We start from the raw sequence: 17,757 nt of genomic DNA on the forward strand, positions 1-17,757 counted from the left end.
GTGGCGCATGTGAGATGTGAAACCGAGGCCATAGGAAACTTGTTCATCCATCTATGATCGCTAGTGGAAAAAGTCTTGTTCGCTTGGAACTAATGGGCTAGCGAATATAGGGAGAAAAAAAAGCCTCATTCTCAGGCCTGGTACTGGGAGGCCCATCGCAGGCCCACGTAGAAAAAGGGTGTGGGTACAAAACCCCCACCCCCCAGGGACCTAGCGGCAAGAGCTCCCATCTCCGCCGTGCCCGTGCTCCCCCGTCCCAAGGAAAGGAACCCTCGCTGCCCTCTCCCCCCTCCGCAGTCCAAACGAAATTAAGAGAAATCTCCCCCAAAGTTTTCGAAACGGAGGCGAATCCCCACCCAAATCGGTTTGAATCGGCCACCCACCCCTCCAAACGAACCCATCTGGTTCCGGGCTCTGGTGGCCGTGGCGACGGGCGAGCGAGCGAGCGAGCACCCCATCTCGCCCCGCCCGCCTCCCATGGCGTTTCACGTCGCGTGCCCCATCACTTGGTATGTTTACGTTACACTCCTCTTCCTCTTCCCCCTCCCCCCTCCCCATCTCGGTCTCGGTATCTCTCTCTCGTCACCGCCCGCCCGCTTCTCCTCTCTCGCGCTGACGGCCGGCCGGGCCTCTCTTCCTTCCTTCGTGCAGCCGGAGGGTCTGCGACTGCGAGCTAGGGTTCGGCGCCGCGAGGGCCAACAAGAGGGCCGGGGCATGGGCCGGCGTCGCGGCGGCGCTCGAGGGCTTCCTCGCCGATCCGTGGCTGCTGAGGCCGGCGGTGGCGGGGGCGGGGGATGCCCGAGAGCCCGGCACTGTGCAGGTGGAGGTGCCGCCGCTCGAGCTGCCGGAGGAGGGCGAGGACGAGGCGTGCAGGGCGGCGATGCAGCGCCAGGCCGCCGCCGCGGAGGACTTCGCCAGGCGCCTCGAGGGCGCCTATGGATCTCCGGTGAGCCGAATCTACGACGCACTTGCTTCTGCCTAGGGCTATTCCTCTTGGGTTCCCCCTCGTTGTTAAGGACCTAGGGTTTGCGCTTTTTTGTGGCCTTCATGACGATGATTCTAGCTAATATCGGTGTAGGCGCATTTCGGGTTCAGTTGTCTGTTTAGCTGTCTGGTTACTGCGAATTTCCCTAGGTTTTTGTGTAGATTCCTTGGGAAGTCTGAATTGGGATGATAATGGGCCGCCTGGAGATCATATGCTAGCGCAGAAGTTTGCATCTTCTATGTTCTGAGGTTGTAAGAGTGTGTATTGGCTCCAGGTAGGTATTTGTGGGAATTCTGGTTAGATTTTAGAGCCAGTAGGCTTGGATTTTTGGGTAAATACAGTTGTTTGTGACATTCATAGGCTCATAGCTCATCAGTTTCGTGTGGCCCAGAGCAATTTCGATGCCCTTGAGTGGTTGTATGCACGTGGGCTATGCCAGATGGAATTGACCATGACCTTTGCTGATTCCGGTGTATTACTTTGAGAGGGGTATATGGCCGTGCTCTCTCTTTGAGGTTTTGTTATGCTACGGCCAAGTTGGTATGTTTTGGTGTTCAATAAGTGCTGTGATTACTGGTGCTAGTTTTTGGTGCCTATGGAGCTTCTGATCTGTAGATGGCTTATGAGCTCTGGATGCAAATGATGGTGTGAAGTTCACTTATTGTTGTTTTGTCTTGATTCTTTTAGTTACCCTGTGTTGTTTGTGCTTGTGCATAGTTGGTGCTGCTCTATACTTTGCAGGCATGCACTGGGGGAGCCCTGGTTCTAGGAACAATTTAGCCATATACGAGTATACCTGTATATTATGCAGACGTGTGGCTTAATGAGAGCAAGCATTACTTGTGCATCCCCCCACACCCCTGAAAGAGAAATGGACCTGTGTCTCGCAGAGATTCTCATTTACGTTAATCACGCATTCATGCCGATGTTGCTGTATATTGAACTTACCTTTGCAGTAACGTGATAACTGCTCCAGTAAGATATATAAGCTAGTTTATATGTTCTGTTTTTTGTTTCAATGAAGCAATATCTTATTGATATGCTGTATTTAGCTGTTATAGTCGTGGTGCCTTTTTTGTTTCCAAATTTGGTAATCAAATACTGCTTTTCTCGGTTTTGGCATTTGACTCCCACCAAAGTTAGCATTGCAACCTTCAACTCCTAAACTATTTTTTAACCCTGCACTAGAGAATCCATTTAACTTTTACAACATTGACTGCATCAGGGGTCAGCTTTGAGCCCTTATCTTTTTGCATCTGTGACAAGAGAGTGCCACAAAAGCTAAAAGGCAAGTTCTACAGGACGGCGGTTCGACCCGCAATGTTGTATGGCGCTGAGTGTTGGCTGACTAAAAGGCGACATGTTCAACAGTTAGGTGTGGTGGAGATGCGTATGTTGGGATGGATGTGTGGCCACATGAGGAAGGATCGAGTCCGGAATGATGATATACGAGATAGAGTTGGGTAGCACCAATTGAAGAGAAGCTTGTCCAACATCGTCTGAGATGGTTTGGGCATATTCAGCGCAGGCCTCCAGAAGCTCCAGTGCATAGTGCACGGCTAAAGCGTGCGGAGAATGTCAAGAGAGGGCGGGGTAGACCGAATTTGACATGGGAGGAGTCTGTTAAGAGAGACCTGAAGGATTGGAGTATCACCAAAGAGCTAGCTATGGACAGGGGTGCGTGGAAGCTTGCTATCCATGTGCCAGAGCCATGAGTTGGTTGCGAGATCTTATGGGTTTCACCTCTAGCCTACCCCAACTTGTTTGGGACTAAAGGCTTTGTTGTTGTTGTTGTTGGTCCCGTTTCAGATGGTTCGTGCTGACTCAGATGCTACGTGTGGGACAACCTGGACAACTTATCCACTTCAGTGGACTGACACATCAGCAAACTACGTAAAAAAACTTAGCAGCCTTAATAACAAGATAGATAAGTTCTTTATGTAGTTTGCTGATGCAGATAAGTTGTATCCGAGTCGTGTGACATCTGAGTCGGTACGAAACCATCTGAGACGGAGACAAGGTTATAAAGTGAACGGATTTCATAGTTCAGGGTTAAAAATAAACTGTCTGAAGGTTGTAATGTGAGCTTCAGTGAGACTTAAGGTTGTAAAGTGGACTTTCTTCAATTAGAAATGGCGCAGAATTTATAACTAGCCAATGAGATTCCTGATTCTTTGTCAGTTCATCATTATTACGGGTAGTTTTGTACTTCTATGCTGGAACAGTGGAGTTCACAACTAAATACCTTCTTAAAATATTATTTTATACTTCTCCCAGGAGGCTGAAGGAGATGAAGATGACTCGGATCGAGAAGATCAAGGGAATGCTGCTGTCAAGGTTATGTGCCGCTTATGCTTCTCTGGAGAAAACGAGGGCAGCTCAAAAGCTGCCAAAATGGTTCCATGCAAACTCTGCAACAAGAAGTATCATAAGAAGTGTGTGAAAAATTGGGGTGAACATAGAGGTAATTTAAAAAATTATTCCCTGCGTGCGTCTTAAAAACATTGTCTTCTGTATCCTTTGATGATATCCATTCCATCTAGATCTCTTCCACTGGAGCTCGTGGATCTGTTCATCTTGCCGCAGCTGTGAGGTTGGTTGTCTATAACATCATTATCCTTACCTTGTACATGTGTATTTCCCAATCAGAGTTTTTGTGACACCAGAAGTATTTAAGGGTGTGTTTGATTGAAGGGATTGAGTGGTTGTGGGTATCTCCAACCACCTGGTTAGGGATAGCCACTTTTTTTGTTTGGTTGAGTAGAATGCACAAGTGGTTGAAGATAACCACTGCATGTTTGGTTTGAGGGATGAACGGACGAGTGGTGGTCTGGTGGATAAGAGTTCGAGTAACCTTCTATTGAGGTGGTGAGATTACCTCGTAATTACAACATAAAATTACATGTTGCTTATTACATGGTGCACGTCCATCAATGCAACTAGATATCCAATTATGCCTACTCAAGAAATGTAATCCAAGTCAAGACCGAGCATAATGTGTATGTATATGTGGACATGGGAACAAATCAACAGTTGAATGAAGTTGGGGCAAAAGTTTGCGAGAAACACGATCGTGGTATCTCTAAGTTTCAGATTACAAACACTAATTTAACTAAGTATGCAATCATTAAAAACTGTATATACAGAACAGAATACTTCACGGTTCATATTTACAGCCTACTCATGTTCGTTGGGGTTGGCAGTTGCCTCAAAAGCAATTATGCAACAGAGGAAGACAAATTCAATGGGAGGAGGTAACAGACAGAGGTTAGAGGGACTGCCGCTGTGTGCCATGCGCCCTCATGCCGCCGGACACGAGCTCACTCAGCGAGCACCTACAAGGCTCTACATTGAGCCGGCGCCCCACCCCAGGGCAGCGCAGATGCATCATCAGGCTGGCTCCGCCTTTGGTCTTCCTCGCCGTGCTCTTTGGTCGGCCTGCGGCATGGATGACTCCGCCGCCCTGCGTGCCCTTGTCGGCCCCGCCACCGTGCCATGGCTGGCTTCACTGCCTCGCGCCTTGGCCGGCCCTGCCGCCCAGCACCATCAGGATCTGCCGCCCCAAGCCCTGGAGGCAGCCACCACCCTCGCCTTTGATGTGCCACGGTCTCGCGCAATCTGGGCAGCTGACTAAGTCAAGCGAAGAGGCCATATAGCGGAAGAGAGGTGACAGAAGAGAAGAAAACGTTTCGCGGTGAAGCTAGCGATGCACGCGGGTGCTTGGCTATGTCCACGAGATTTTCGCGGACGCGCTCAGCCTTGTTTTGATAGCATACGGGGAATCTTGGCTCTACCCATATCCCTGGCCATCCCTTCTCTCTGTTGAACCAAACACCTGATAACCACCTAAAAAGTGGCTATTCCTGGCCATCCGGGGATAGCCACTGAACCAAACGCACCCTAACAGTTCTCTAGTACTATTAATTTTGGCTTCCGTATGCTGGTACATGACTAGAGTTTAAATCCTTTTTGAGTTGGTGCAGTTTATGAAAATTGTAGCATACATTTTGCATTATCTAAGAGCTCTAATATTTGTATATGCATCAACTGTTATTGTGGTGGCCATTACCTTCCAAATCAGCAAATACTTACGTTTGATCATAATTAATTTTGAAGTTCTCCTCCATGTTCCTATATGAGCAGTTGTAGAGTACTCCCTCTGTCCCATATTAATTGTCGCTGAAACGGATGTATCTTGACGTATTTCAGTGCTAGATACATCTGTTTGAGCGACAATTAATGTGGGACGGAGGGAGTAGCATCTTTGCACCGTGTAGAACGTTTGTTATGCCTTAGTTACCGCCAGCTTTCTTGGTAAAGAGGGAAATGAACCCAGATTCTTTGCCTAATTCTGTGTAAATAAACACGTATTTAGGTGTGTCGGCGGCCTGGTGATCCCAATAAGTTAATGTTCTGTAAAAGGTGTGATGGAGCCTATCACTGTTACTGTCAGCAACCCTCACACAAGGTACACCTATTGTGCACCTTCCTCATTCTGCTTTCTACAAATTGAATATGTGGGGCTCGTCACTTAACAGTGAACTTTACAACGTTGCAGAATGTTACTCATGGACCATATTTATGTCCAAAACACACAAGGTGTCACAGCTGTGGATCTGGTGTACCTGGGAGTGGCCATAGCACAAGGTACTTAAACCACTAATGCGGATGAATGATATTGTTCTGAAATTTACTTAAGATCTTTTTATCACGTATTTGCCACTTTATGTGTCGTGCTTATATACGTTATTGCGAGTTTTGGTGCGCAGGTGGTTTTTGGGGTACACATGCTGTGATGCTTGTGGGCGGTTGTTTGTGAAAGGAAACTACTGTCCAGTTTGCTTGAAGGTACCTCCTTCCCTTTTACTCTCTCTTGGCATGACTACTGTCCTTCTACACAGAACGATTTTATCATGTGCCCTGTTAAATTTCAGGGTATTAGAAAATGTTTTGTTTCTCTCCAGCTGCTCTTTCTCTTCTAATATAGTGACCATATGCTATGCGTGATGCCTTAAAATGAGGATCCTGTTTGTCTATAGCTGAAAGTTTCTTATTGAGACTTTTTTTCTTAAGTTTAAAATGTACTAAGCAATGTTGGGTCATATACACCATAATGTGTTGCGGAGTTTTTCCATGCTAACTTCCGCTGAGATACCTTTTCTGTTGCTTGGTTCACCCCTTTTCAGGTTTATAGAGATTCTGAAGTGATACCTATGGTTTGCTGCGACGTTTGTGAAAAGTGGGTACATATTGAATGTGATGGCATCAGGTCTTTCTGAACGTCAACCCCTCATTTTGTTTAAATTAACCCACTCGTATTTGTTGCCTTCTCTGAATCTAGTGTTTAGTGCCTTGATACTTCAAGATTTTCACTTCTGTGGTGTACTACGCTTTACTGACTTTCCATATAATTATGCAGCGAGGAAAAGTACCAGCAGTTCCAAGCTGACCAAAATCTCCAGTATACATGCGCATCATGCCGTGGTGAATGCTCCCAGGTAATATATAATTCTTTCATGGTTTCTCATCGCTGTATTACACTCCCTCCATTCCAAAATAAGTGTTGCTGATTTAGTACTAAATTAGTATAAAATTTGTACCAAATCAGCGACACTTATTTTGGGACGGAGGGAATACTCTGTTATCTTACGCGCCTTTTGCTCTCTTCAGATCAGGGATGCAGAAGATGCAGTTAGGGAGCTTTGGAAGAGGAGGAACATTGTTGATCATGATCTTATGGTTAGTTTAAGGGCTGCTGCTGGACTGCCTTCTTTAGAAGATGTGACACCTTGTCCAAACTCGGACGATGAAAGACTCGGTGCATTAGTATTGAAAAATGATGGTAGAAACACACTAAAATTCTCTTTCAAAAGTAACAGCAGTAAGCCTCCATTAGATCAATCTGAACAAGAAAAGAATGTTCCTAAGAACTCAGGGACGAATAAGAAGCATTCCAAGAAAAAAGGCAATCAAGGTAATAAGTCAGTTGCTGATCCGAATGAGATATTTCTTGAGAGAAGGCATGAAGTCAAATCAATGAGTAGTCACTTGGGAGATCATACTGTAGATGTTAATCATGACAGGAATTCTTTCAAGAATAATGAGAATGTGTTTGTTTTATCTTCAACTCGAAGTTCAGAGAAGGATCTGAAATCCACATCTGCGAAAGCTGCAACAAACAGTGCAGATATGATACCAAAAGTCAAAATCAAAGGCAGTAAGGTGCCGAGCCTGCATTTCAAAGATATAGGTGAGGAAAATAATGCCAAGGGTGACACAGGGAAAGGTACCAAGTTGGTTATTCATCTTGGAACCCGTCACAAAAGTAAAAGTGGCTCTCCTAAGTCTGAAATGTCCAATTCTCATAAAGAGCAAGAGCTTGCTTTGATGCATGGTACGTGCCTTATTTTGTTTTGCTTTGCCATTTATCTTTTTAGTTTGCTTGATATATTGTATCTGGCATGTATGTACAAACTTCTGTGCTAGTAACTACTAGTAATTTACTAATTTGAGACGTTACTAAAGGTCTCCTATAGACAGCTATGAAATTATAGCTATTTTGTGGGCATTTGTCCTCATAAACTTTCAATTGACATATGTTGCCATATTGGCATAATTTTAAGAACTGGACTTGTGACCAAACAAGTCAGGATGCTGGTTCATCCAGTTTGATATTCGGACCATTATATACTCAAAAATGTTCCAAATACTGGCCAGTTAATCGGCATCTCGGTCAGTTAATCGCTACTCGGTGTGTTACCGAATAGCTGATTAGCTGATATATTGGCCGATTGACTGGCCAATTCGTCTATTTATCATAGTTCAAAAAGCGCTGTTAGGCGCTCGCCTAAGCGTGCTTAAGCGGTGGGTGTTGGCATAACGCCTCGCTTTGGCCCTAAGCGCTCAAAAAGGCGGCTGGCGAGAAATCAGCCTTCTCCGTCGAGGAATTGTGTTTCTCAGGCGAGAGATCAATCTCCCTGGCGAGGATTTGACCTCCCTAGGATTTGACCACTCCGACGACAAATCGATCTATTCCGGCAACGGGTTGAGATTCTCTGTCGAGAAATCGAGCTTTGCTGGCTTGTTGCCATGGGTGCAGCAAGGGAGAGGAAGAGGTAGAGAGGCGGCATGAGGAGGATCCCTAACATTTTTGTTGACTGTGCACACACAGGAGGTTTTAATAAGAGAAGAATAAGGATAGATGGGCTGGTGCTTTAATGGGCTAGGTCACCTCATCTTGCTTATTTCTTCACACTAGCGATCGTGTACGGAACTCCTAATCGCGCCTAAGCAGCGCATAAGCTATCAAGGCGCAAATAGGTGGTCAAACGCATAATTTACACCTAGTGCTTTTTTGAACTTTGCTATTTATCCCTACTCAACACCTGACCGATATGGTACTAGTTACCGGTATCCTGAACATTATAGTATATATAGTAGAAAAAGGCAAAATAGAATTTCTTCTATTGAACAATAGCTGACCTGAGGCGAGTTGGTTATCATATGCCATGGTTGGGCTTCGGCCTACTGCCTAGGTGACCCGGGTTCGGATCATCCAGCACGGATTACATTTTTCTCGCCTCCACCCGTTCCGCTGCCTGGTTTGCACAAAGATACCCGGTCGACCGCTTTTCACCAGTCCGGTGGCTGGGACGGTGTTATGACGCTGCTAGAAGGAGGGCGCGAGAGGGCCGGCCGGGGGCCTTTTGCCCACGGCCAGGCAAGAGGGAAGGGATTTCCTTCTTAATTCTTGCTTGATTAGATTGATACATCTCCTCTCCTTATATAGAGAGGTTTACTTGACTCCCAAGCAAGGCTTACTTGACCCCTAAGCAAGCGACCCTTATCTCTAATTAACCCTAAGACTAACGGGCTATACCGTCAGCCCAGGCCCATTACGTACTCTAACACTACACCCCACCTGGACATGCAGCTTGTCCTCGAGCACAAACCTAACACCTAAAAACAAGCCTTTTACATCTCGGCTTGTGTTATTACTCTCAAACTGAAATAGACTGGGACGCTTTATTTTGGACGTGCACGTGTACAGCCAGCTGGATCCATGGACACCACGTGGACAAAAGGAGTGCATGTGTATGGCTGTTGGTCTGCACTACATAGGGAAGAGTGGAGGGCTTGCGATGGAGAATGTCGAGGAGGGGTGCGCCCCCCCAACCGCCGATATCGCAGACTTTGAGGTCGCTGCCCACGGGGAAACCAGCATGCCCGCCGCCCGTGGGGGAAACCGCATGCCCAAGATCCCCGACGCAGCGGACGAGATCGAGGTCGCAGCGAAGGGCAACTTGGAGGAGCGGCAACTGCAGACCACGCATCTCCCGCACACGCCGACGCGCTAGGAGGCCGCGCGCAGCAGCCTGCAGCCTCACCGCCGCCGACACGTGGCGGGTAGCGATCCAAGACGGAAGCGGTGACTGCGCCGGTGGGGACTTGATCTGCTGGATGTGGACGCCCTGGGATGGCGGCGGCGCTGATGGGAACAAGGTCGTTGCAGTCCCGTCGTAGGGCATCCCATACTGGGCGGCAGAGCTGACCGGCGGTGGCTGCTGCGGCAAAGCGCCGGGCGCGGCGGAGGCCGCTAGGAGCGGCGGCTGCCACTGCAGCCAGGGCTGGGCGGTGGTGGCGATGGATGGCAGCTGCAGTGGCCCGGCAAAGGCCGCCTGGTGCGGCGGCAGCCACGGCGGCGCGGGGGCGGCGATGGGCGGCGCAGCCGGGGGCAGCCCGTAGGACCCGGCCAAGAACATGTGGATCTCCTGGACCGCCTGGGTTAGGTCCTGCAGCACCCCGAACACCTCCTCCGGGGTGAGGACGGCGGGGGCGGGGGCGGGCGCGACGGAGGATCCCGACGCGGGCAGGAGCGGGGCGACAGTCGTGGTGGTCGCCGGAGGCGACGAGGTGACCGGCAGCGGAAGAGACGGGCTTGGCGGCGGTGAAGACATGATCGAACCGAAGCTAGCTGATACCAAATTGTTATGACGCTGCTAGAAGGAGGGCGCGAGAGGGCCGGCCGGGGGCCTTTTGCCCACGGCCAGGCAAGAGGGAAGGGATTTCCTTCTTAATTCTTGCTTGATTAGATTGATACATCTCCTCTCCTTATATAGAGAGGTTTACTTGACTGCCAAGCAAGGCTTACTTGACCCCTAAGCAAGCGACCCTTATCTCTAATTAACCCTAAGACTAACGGGCTGTACCGTCAGCCCAGGCCTATTACGTACTCTAACAGACGGTCTGTGGAGCTTAAGAAACAGCTAAGGTCACCTGTTCTGTCTTCTTCTGGTCCAACCGGCTATCCGGTCCTGTTTTTACTACTAGACATATTGCCTGATTTGGTAATATTGAATTGCTTAGTACTCCTTAAGAATATGTAGGGTGTATCCACCATTCTCCAATTTGTAAGGCTTATTAGTTATTTTGCCACCTTAGTTCTGAAAATACCCTCTGCTCAGCCTTCTGAGATTTCTTTCCCGTGCATGCATGGCTCACACTTGTTTCCATAAAATTTGGATCAGAACCTCCGTAATGTGATCCACCCTTAAAAGAGAATTTGCGGTTTGCCAGTGGAGATTGAGTTGTATGCATTTCTTGATATGGTGATCTGTCGAGCGGAGATTGAGGAGATGAACCGGCTATTTTTGGTGTGTTAATAACTATGACATCACACGATTTGGAATGAGATGATTACACTGGGGCAATACATTCCACAAATTTGTTATGACTCCTTGTTATTCTTGCAAAACTTATACGTCCAACATATTGGGGAGGGAGTACTCATTCTGGTTCCCAAAAAAGCTTAATTGGAAATCATATGATATATATTAGCTGTTCTGTTAAAAACAGTTAGCTGTTTGCTCATTCCAACCTAGGTATCTGATTGGGTTCTTAGGCAGGGTTTGTCCAGTGCTTCAGTGTTCATATCCTTACCTGTATGTGCACTCCAAATACCCATATTATCCACCCCTGAGATGGCAGTTCCAGAAAGACATTGCCAAACCTATGGTTCATATACTGCAATCTAATTCGCAGTGCTGACATTCTTGTAACCTCGTTATCATCCCCTGATAATTTTCCCATCTTATTGTCCGAGCAGTTGCATTGTTGGTATTGATATGTCATGCTACCTCTGTTCCAAAATAGATGATGTCCTATAAAGCATGCAGTCAACGTTCTCTAACTTTGACTATTGGTTTAAAGAAAATAATACCATTATATATTCCATTAAACTTCATAATTCTGCAACCTTTTATTTTATTTCCTTACATTTGTATGAAAGAATGACGGTCAAAGTTGAAGGGGAGCCTTGGCGCAGTGGTAAAGCTGCTGCCTTGTGACCATGAGGTCACGGGTTCAAGTCCTGGAAACAGCCTCTTACAGAAATGTAGGGAAAGGCTGCGTACTATAGACCCAAAGTGGTCGGACCCTTCCCCGACCCTGCGCAAGCGGGAGCTACATGCACCGGGCTGCCCTTAATGACGGTCAAAGTTGTGTGTTGGAGGCTCTGTGCATAAACGTCTGTATTTTAGAACGGAGGTAGATTTTTATTTATTAGCTTCCCTTGTTTTGCAATGTTAGATGCTTAAGCTGTTGCTTGATTTTTGCTGTTGCAAGTTTTCTCTTAATTTACTTCAGATTTCTTCCCTTGATTCTGTGTTCAAGATTGAAGTGGCTTAATCACCTTTTGCTATATATTTCAGGAGGGAAAATTGATGTAACAAGCCACTTCAAAAGCTCGAAGAGTAGTAAAAAGGAAAAAAGTGTAATGAAACTAGTTGGAGAGACAGGAGTACAGCAAAGAAGTAGCCTTTTGGGAGATCTGGGCACCTCCAAAAAGCATGCAACTGGAAAAAGGAGCAGTGCTCTAATTTCTGGGATGGAAAATGCAAGTGAAAGTGGAACAAGAAGCAGATCATTTGGACATAGGCAATCTATTCCCAGTCAGCTGACAGAGAGCCAGGGCACTGCTTCAGTTCCTGTCAACAACTCTCCTGACAGCTTAAAGCCCTCGTTGCTTAAACTCAAATTTAAGCGTCCACATTTGGAGCAGCCAAGTGCCCAGGTTTCCCAACCAGAGGAGCCGGCCACCTGGGCTTCTCAGCAAGAGGACTTAAATGTTGCTAAAGGCCAGAGATCAAAGAGGAAAAGACCTTCGACAGACAAGATGGATGGCTCAGAGGGCAGTACTCCATCCAAGAGGCATGGGCAGAGCACAGGGGACGAAGCAATGGATGCGACCTGGATACTGCGCAAGTTGGGCAATGATGCAATTGGGAAGAGGATTGAGATCCAATTAGCTTCTGATGGCAAATGGTGAGCTCCCTCTTGCCTAAATTCTTGTTATCTTTTATGTTTGTTGTATTGTGCTGGTTAAATATTTGTCTTATGTTTTGAGTTACTCCCTCTGTAAACTACTCCCTCCGTTCCTAAATATTTGTCTTTCTAGAGATTTCAATCAGTGACTACATACGGAGCAAAATGAGTGAATCTACACTCTAAAATATGTCTATATACATCCGTATGTGGTAGTCCATTTAAAATCTCTAAAAAGATAAATATTTAGGAACGGAGGGAGTAATATAAGAGTGATCTAAACGCTCTTATATTAGTTTACAGAGGGAGTATTTGTTAATGTTGTTCATAGCATATCTACTGAAACTCAGGTACTTTGCCATCAGAAATGGGTTTGGTCTGGGGATCTATATAATCCAAGTAATCTGAGTTCGCTATTGATCTTTACCATAGTCTTTTATCTGCTCTTGCATTGCATGGTAGTATTGCCCAGCATCAATCTTTTGAGTATTTTTGCTGGGCAGCAAAAAGGGGTGATTTGGTGTTGTGAATCTTAGTATTGTCTCCCGCGCTTTGTCAGTCCTTTTGTTTGTTGTTGAATTAGCAACAGGTACTAAATGTCATTCTTTTTGACAGGCATCAAGGTGTGGTATCTAATGTCATCAGCGGCATGCTTTGTGTTCAGTTAGATAATGGTAGCTCTGAGAACTTAGAGCTGGGAAAGCAGGCGGTTCGATTGATAGCTCAAAGATCGAAGGGCGGAAAGAGATGAAACCTTTCTCCATCTACTCGTCACTTCCCGGTAGTGCGGCGGGCGGAGTTCACCCGGCAGCTGCTGCTCATGTGGTGGCTCCTCCACATACTGCCGCTGACTGGACGAGTTACAGTGCGCAACCTTGCGCCGGTTACGTCATCAGTCTAGCGTAACAGACTTGTTTTCCATGCTGTTTGAAGCTCATTTGCTTCCATTGAATTCGTTAGTGTAGCAACTGGGAGAGTAGTTCGTTTTCCATGGATGTAAAAGACGCGGTTAGCGTGCTGTTGTGATGGTCTTGTACATGTGGATGTTGAATGAGGAGTTCGAATGAGTTTTTCCTTACATTTTTCCTTGTTTACTGATGGGTTTTCCATGGTTCTTGCCTGTTTTGGCTGAGATGCATCGGGGCATGACTAGTATAGAATCTGAGCCTAGGGTGCTAAAATAGAAAAAATGGATATGTACCATCGGATGGGAAATTGATGGCCCAGATTTGGGTGGGTCGCTGTGTGCGCAGAATTTACAAGAAAGTCCCTTCCTGCAAGCTATTTCGGTCCCCATGCCCTCGTCGTTCAAACCCAAATCCAGAGAGCTAGATACAGCGCACGAACCAAAATCTCCCCGACGGAGGCCGCCGCCGCATCCCAGATCTCTCCTCCAAGCTGAGCGAGTACGCCCGGTAGAGGCGGCACAGATCCCTCTTCGATGTTGTTCCAACTCTTGACGGCTCCCTGCCGTTGTGTGGGTGGCGTGGCGTCCCGGTTTGAGGCGGACCAGATCGGAGCTCGTCGGCAACCTCCGCCCCGCTGCTCGTCGCAGCCTCCCTTCTGAAGCTCCGGTAGCGTTGGCTTCGTCGCTTCCTCATGCTCCAGTATTAGCTCGCATCCTCCTCCCTCTCATCGCCGGCAAGCCGGTGGTGGTCTCCTCGGCTCCTTCACAACCGGCCCGCGCGACGAGGTGGTTCACCTTTAAATAGGTGTCAACTTTTGTTTGCTAGTAAATTTGTGCTATATCCCAATTTTATTATCATGTAGATTTGTACTGCATCTCTCTAGTTCTATTTTCTTGTTCATCTCGAGTGAATGATGCAGTTTAACAACTCCGATTTGATGGTGCATTGCTACTGTTCTAGGTGTTTTGGTACTCTCGTTGAACATTTTGTTTCACTGATTAGTATTCCGGAGGATCAAGTTGGAAGGTTGAGGATGGTAGATAATCGCACCGGCGTGAACTTCAGGAAAATTCAGTAAAAAGATTAGTACCTGCAGTTCTTATACAGAGTCAATAGCTTGAAAAGCTGGAAAGAAATTAAATTGATTCTGCTAGGCAAAAAAAATGATATTGGTCCATTTGTCAGCATATCAAAATTTTGATTCACGTATACATGATTCACCGCTGAAAATTGATCCATTTAAACAGGGAATAGTAAGAAGTGTCCCAGTGTATATGAATTATGATTCCCAAAGATGGTGGCATCGTGGGTCAACAATTTATGCATACAGGGCCAACAATTGGAAGTGTCCTAGTATACATTCAAATATAAAGACTGTTGCCCTAGGCTGCGTCCTTTATCTGATGCTTGTGCCTAACGTCTGAACTACAAAAGATAATCTCATTTTTGACTTTGCAATTCTCAATTCAGGACAAGTGAAAAAAATATCTCATCTGAGGATTCAGTAATGGAGGGGAGCAGCGCTACTTCGCCATTAGGAGAGCCCATAGTTGCAACGGCCACAACATATGCACCGGCACTATCAGGTGAGAAATCCGTCTAAGAAAGTAAATAATCTGTTGAGATACCTAACATTTTGTTAATCCCTTGTGTGATGTTGTTTCCTACAAAATTGTTTGCAGCCATGGAATCGGTCAATAGTGCTCAAAATCAAGATTTCAGCAATGGGAGCTCGTTTGCAGAGATTACTTCCCCAATGCTTGTCATTACTGATTCTAGTACACTGAAAAAGAAACAATCGTGCTTTCAAGAGGTACACACACTTCTGGATTTTATGTAATGTAAACTTTTCACTTCTGTCCATGTTCCATGATTTTGTTAATGTTGCATAGGAAAATATACACCCTTATCATGTATCATGTCCATGCCACACCATAGGTGCGGAACAGGCCGTAGGCGCTAATGTGAACAACCGAGAGATTTTATGGTTGAAACTACAAGGTCCTATAAATGTTCACAACCTGTGTTTAGTACTATTGGTCATGTTGTGTTGTAGTACTAGTTACTACAAAGCATAATGTAATGCATGCCATCATTCTTTGTTTTGTACTGTTGAATTAGAATAATAATCTGCATCTGCAGGACAGTCATAAAACTGCCTTTTTGTTCGTTGCCATTTTTTCGCATTGCTATTTCTGCTCTTACGCGGTCCTTGAAACTTGTAATCTGCTTGAGGCTATGTTAAAACTTCATCAAGTGTGAACATATGACACTTGCACGGACCTGTGCTAACTGAACTGTATTTGTTAGGTTTGATCTGTCCCAGCACAAGAAGCTTGATGAGCAAGAAGCACTAGAATGGGAGGCAAAAGGCTGTAGCTTTTCTGTTCTGTAACATCATTCTAGACAAGTTGATGCAGTTTCTAATGGCACTGCTTGTTGAGCTGTGATTTATTTTCGTCGTTCATAGTCAGTCTTGCCCATGATGTACCACAAATGATCCTCTAATGCGATGTAACACTGGATATATATGTATGTCTCTTCTGATGGTTCATGATTGTGATCATGCTGTTTGAAATATATGTTTGCTTGAAGTTGATGAATTAATTTTCATGTACTGAAAGATATTTCGGATGATGCTCATATACTTTTTAGTGACGAACATGTTCGGATTTCTTGTATGATTCGTGATGTAACACAAGTTACTGACGAAATTAGATACACAGAAGCTTCACGCAGTACATATGTGCAGATTTTTTATAAATCTAAGACGAGAAGGTATCTGTACAGATCTGAAAAGTAGTCTTATTAATGAAGAGTTGTATGGTATATGAGAGCTTTGAGGTGGTTACTGCAAAAGTTATCTTTTATATGTAACTAGTTGTAGGGGGGTTTCTTGAAATGTACATTGAGAACCCTCCACCTCAATCTGTACCAATGATGCTGCATCTAACGGCTCAGGTTTGTTTTTCTATTTTTGCACCCTAGGCTCATTTTCTATACTAGTTGCTCCCGATGCATCGTGACTCGTTGACGTCAGTCGGTGGTCTAGTAGAGTGATGACAGGATGCGTGGATTGGTGGGTGTCATAGGTCGAAGTCTAACTGACGTCTTATATTTGTTTATAGAGGAAGTATTTTGGAAAATTCGATTCTGAACCCAGGCTCAGCTGCTCCTGAAATCTCATTCATTTTTTTTGAACATCAGTACAGACACAAGCGCTTATATACACGCGCACACACTCATCTTTATGAATGCACACACGCACATCCTACCCCTATGAGCACCTCCGAAAGACTGAGCCGGCATATCATCTTGAGATTTACGAAGTCGTCATAAGCGCATCGTCGTTGACGGGAACGTCTCCTCCCACTGAATGCGCATCGCCGGAAATCCTGAAATAAATCCAGGAATTAATGCGAGCACCAGGATTTGAACCCTGATGGGCTAGGGATACCACAGTCTCTCTAACCATACAACCACAGGTTGGTTCGCGAAATCTCATCCATCTGCTCACGTGTGGATGCACGCCTTGTCTTGTATTCTCATCTGTATTCCTCTCGTATCAAATATAAACAATGTGTGGACCTTGGGCGCATTCATTGCGAGGGGGCGTCACCTCACAGCCGGAACAGGCTTCGGGCGCACGGCCCAGTGATTTTTTTGTGCCAGCCTGAGCCGTCCGCCTTACACAGCCTCCATTCGGTTTTTCCAAAAACGCATTTACTCAGCCAGCAGCAAAATTTGAATCCCACGGCAGTCAACCCACACATGCGACACTGCAAGCTGACTAGTACACCAGATGTGCCACCTGCCATCATCAATGCATGTACAATATGCTCAATCTACATCTCTCCGCTGTCTGATGACATAAAAATACAGAGATGTGCATCTTCAGAACACTTCAACATAGTTTACTCAACGTTACATAACAATTCAACGAAGTTCACTCAGCGTTACAACGATACAAACTTCACGCACTGAAGTAACAAGCGTGGAGCATAGCGCACAAAAACACACCAGAAAATCCTCGGATTACAAATTACACAACTAAATTTTATTCTCACATCTAATTTCCTGCACCACCAAGTGGTCGTGTGCCTGTATTTCTAAGGTGGCTTTCCATTCCATAATTCTTGGCATTTCCCAGGCTTGCTTGGGTGCATCCCCCTGGTCAAGGCATGTTTTTCTTTTATGACCTTCAGGATGGCAGATGCTACAGAACTTCGTCAGTTTGCTCAATCCCTCGTATGGTGCTTTCTCCTTGCTACTTGTCGGCCTGCTGATCTCCCTTTGCTTCTCCGGAGACGCCAGCCCTTGAAGTGTTATGACACTCACAGAAAGACCAACACTTCCCTCCCGATCTGCATCAGCATTTGCTAGGAGTGCAATCTCTCCATTGCTAGGCAACATGCCTGCAGGCATCGCAACCTTGTTGTCCTCAAATCCCAATCCATCCCTCTTCTCCCCTAAAGGTGCACAACTCACCAGTAAATCTTTCAGACCAGCTGACATGTGCTTGAAAGCTTCGACACTCGCATC

The 17,757-nt window shown here is 46.1% G+C and overlaps 1 protein-coding gene and 1 long non-coding RNA gene across 2 annotated transcripts; both read left to right on the forward strand.

Annotated features, from left to right (window-relative positions):
• The first annotated feature begins 247 nt into the window (after window positions 1–247).
• On the forward strand, window positions 248–13,401 carry LOC119307926. The gene is made up of 12 exons (XM_037584023.1): window positions 248–509; window positions 652–946; window positions 3,263–3,449; window positions 3,529–3,578; window positions 5,361–5,453; window positions 5,544–5,632; window positions 5,755–5,833; window positions 6,172–6,254; window positions 6,405–6,483; window positions 6,656–7,379; window positions 11,695–12,307; window positions 12,923–13,401. Exons 1-12 carry the CDS (start codon window positions 478–480, stop codon window positions 13,056–13,058), a joined length of 2,460 nt encoding a protein of 819 aa, XP_037439920.1. The 5' UTR covers window positions 248–477; the 3' UTR covers window positions 13,059–13,401.
• Window positions 13,402–13,619: 218 nt separating this feature from the next.
• On the forward strand, window positions 13,620–15,809 carry LOC119305314. Its single transcript, XR_005148612.1, has 4 exons — window positions 13,620–14,000; window positions 14,686–14,801; window positions 14,898–15,028; window positions 15,526–15,809. It is a non-coding gene; the product is annotated as an uncharacterized LOC119305314 (long non-coding RNA).
• The last annotated feature ends 1,948 nt before the right edge of the window (window positions 15,810–17,757 follow it).

This window comes from Triticum dicoccoides, chromosome 5B (genome assembly GCF_002162155.2).
Source record: "Triticum dicoccoides isolate Atlit2015 ecotype Zavitan chromosome 5B, WEW_v2.0, whole genome shotgun sequence".
Lineage (NCBI taxonomy): Eukaryota > Viridiplantae > Streptophyta > Magnoliopsida > Poales > Poaceae > Triticum > Triticum dicoccoides.

Excerpts from the sequence above, each read along its gene's own strand:
- LOC119307926 (XM_037584023.1), top strand. The coding sequence starts at position 478 with ATGGCGTTTCACGTCGCGTGCCCCATCACTTG. Across the intron at positions 510-651 it reads GTCGCGTGCCCCATCACTTG|CCGGAGGGTCTGCGACTGCG; the intron begins GTATGTTTACGT and ends TCCTTCGTGCAG. Across the intron at positions 12,308-12,922 it reads TTAGCTTCTGATGGCAAATG|GCATCAAGGTGTGGTATCTA; the intron begins GTGAGCTCCCTC and ends TCTTTTTGACAG.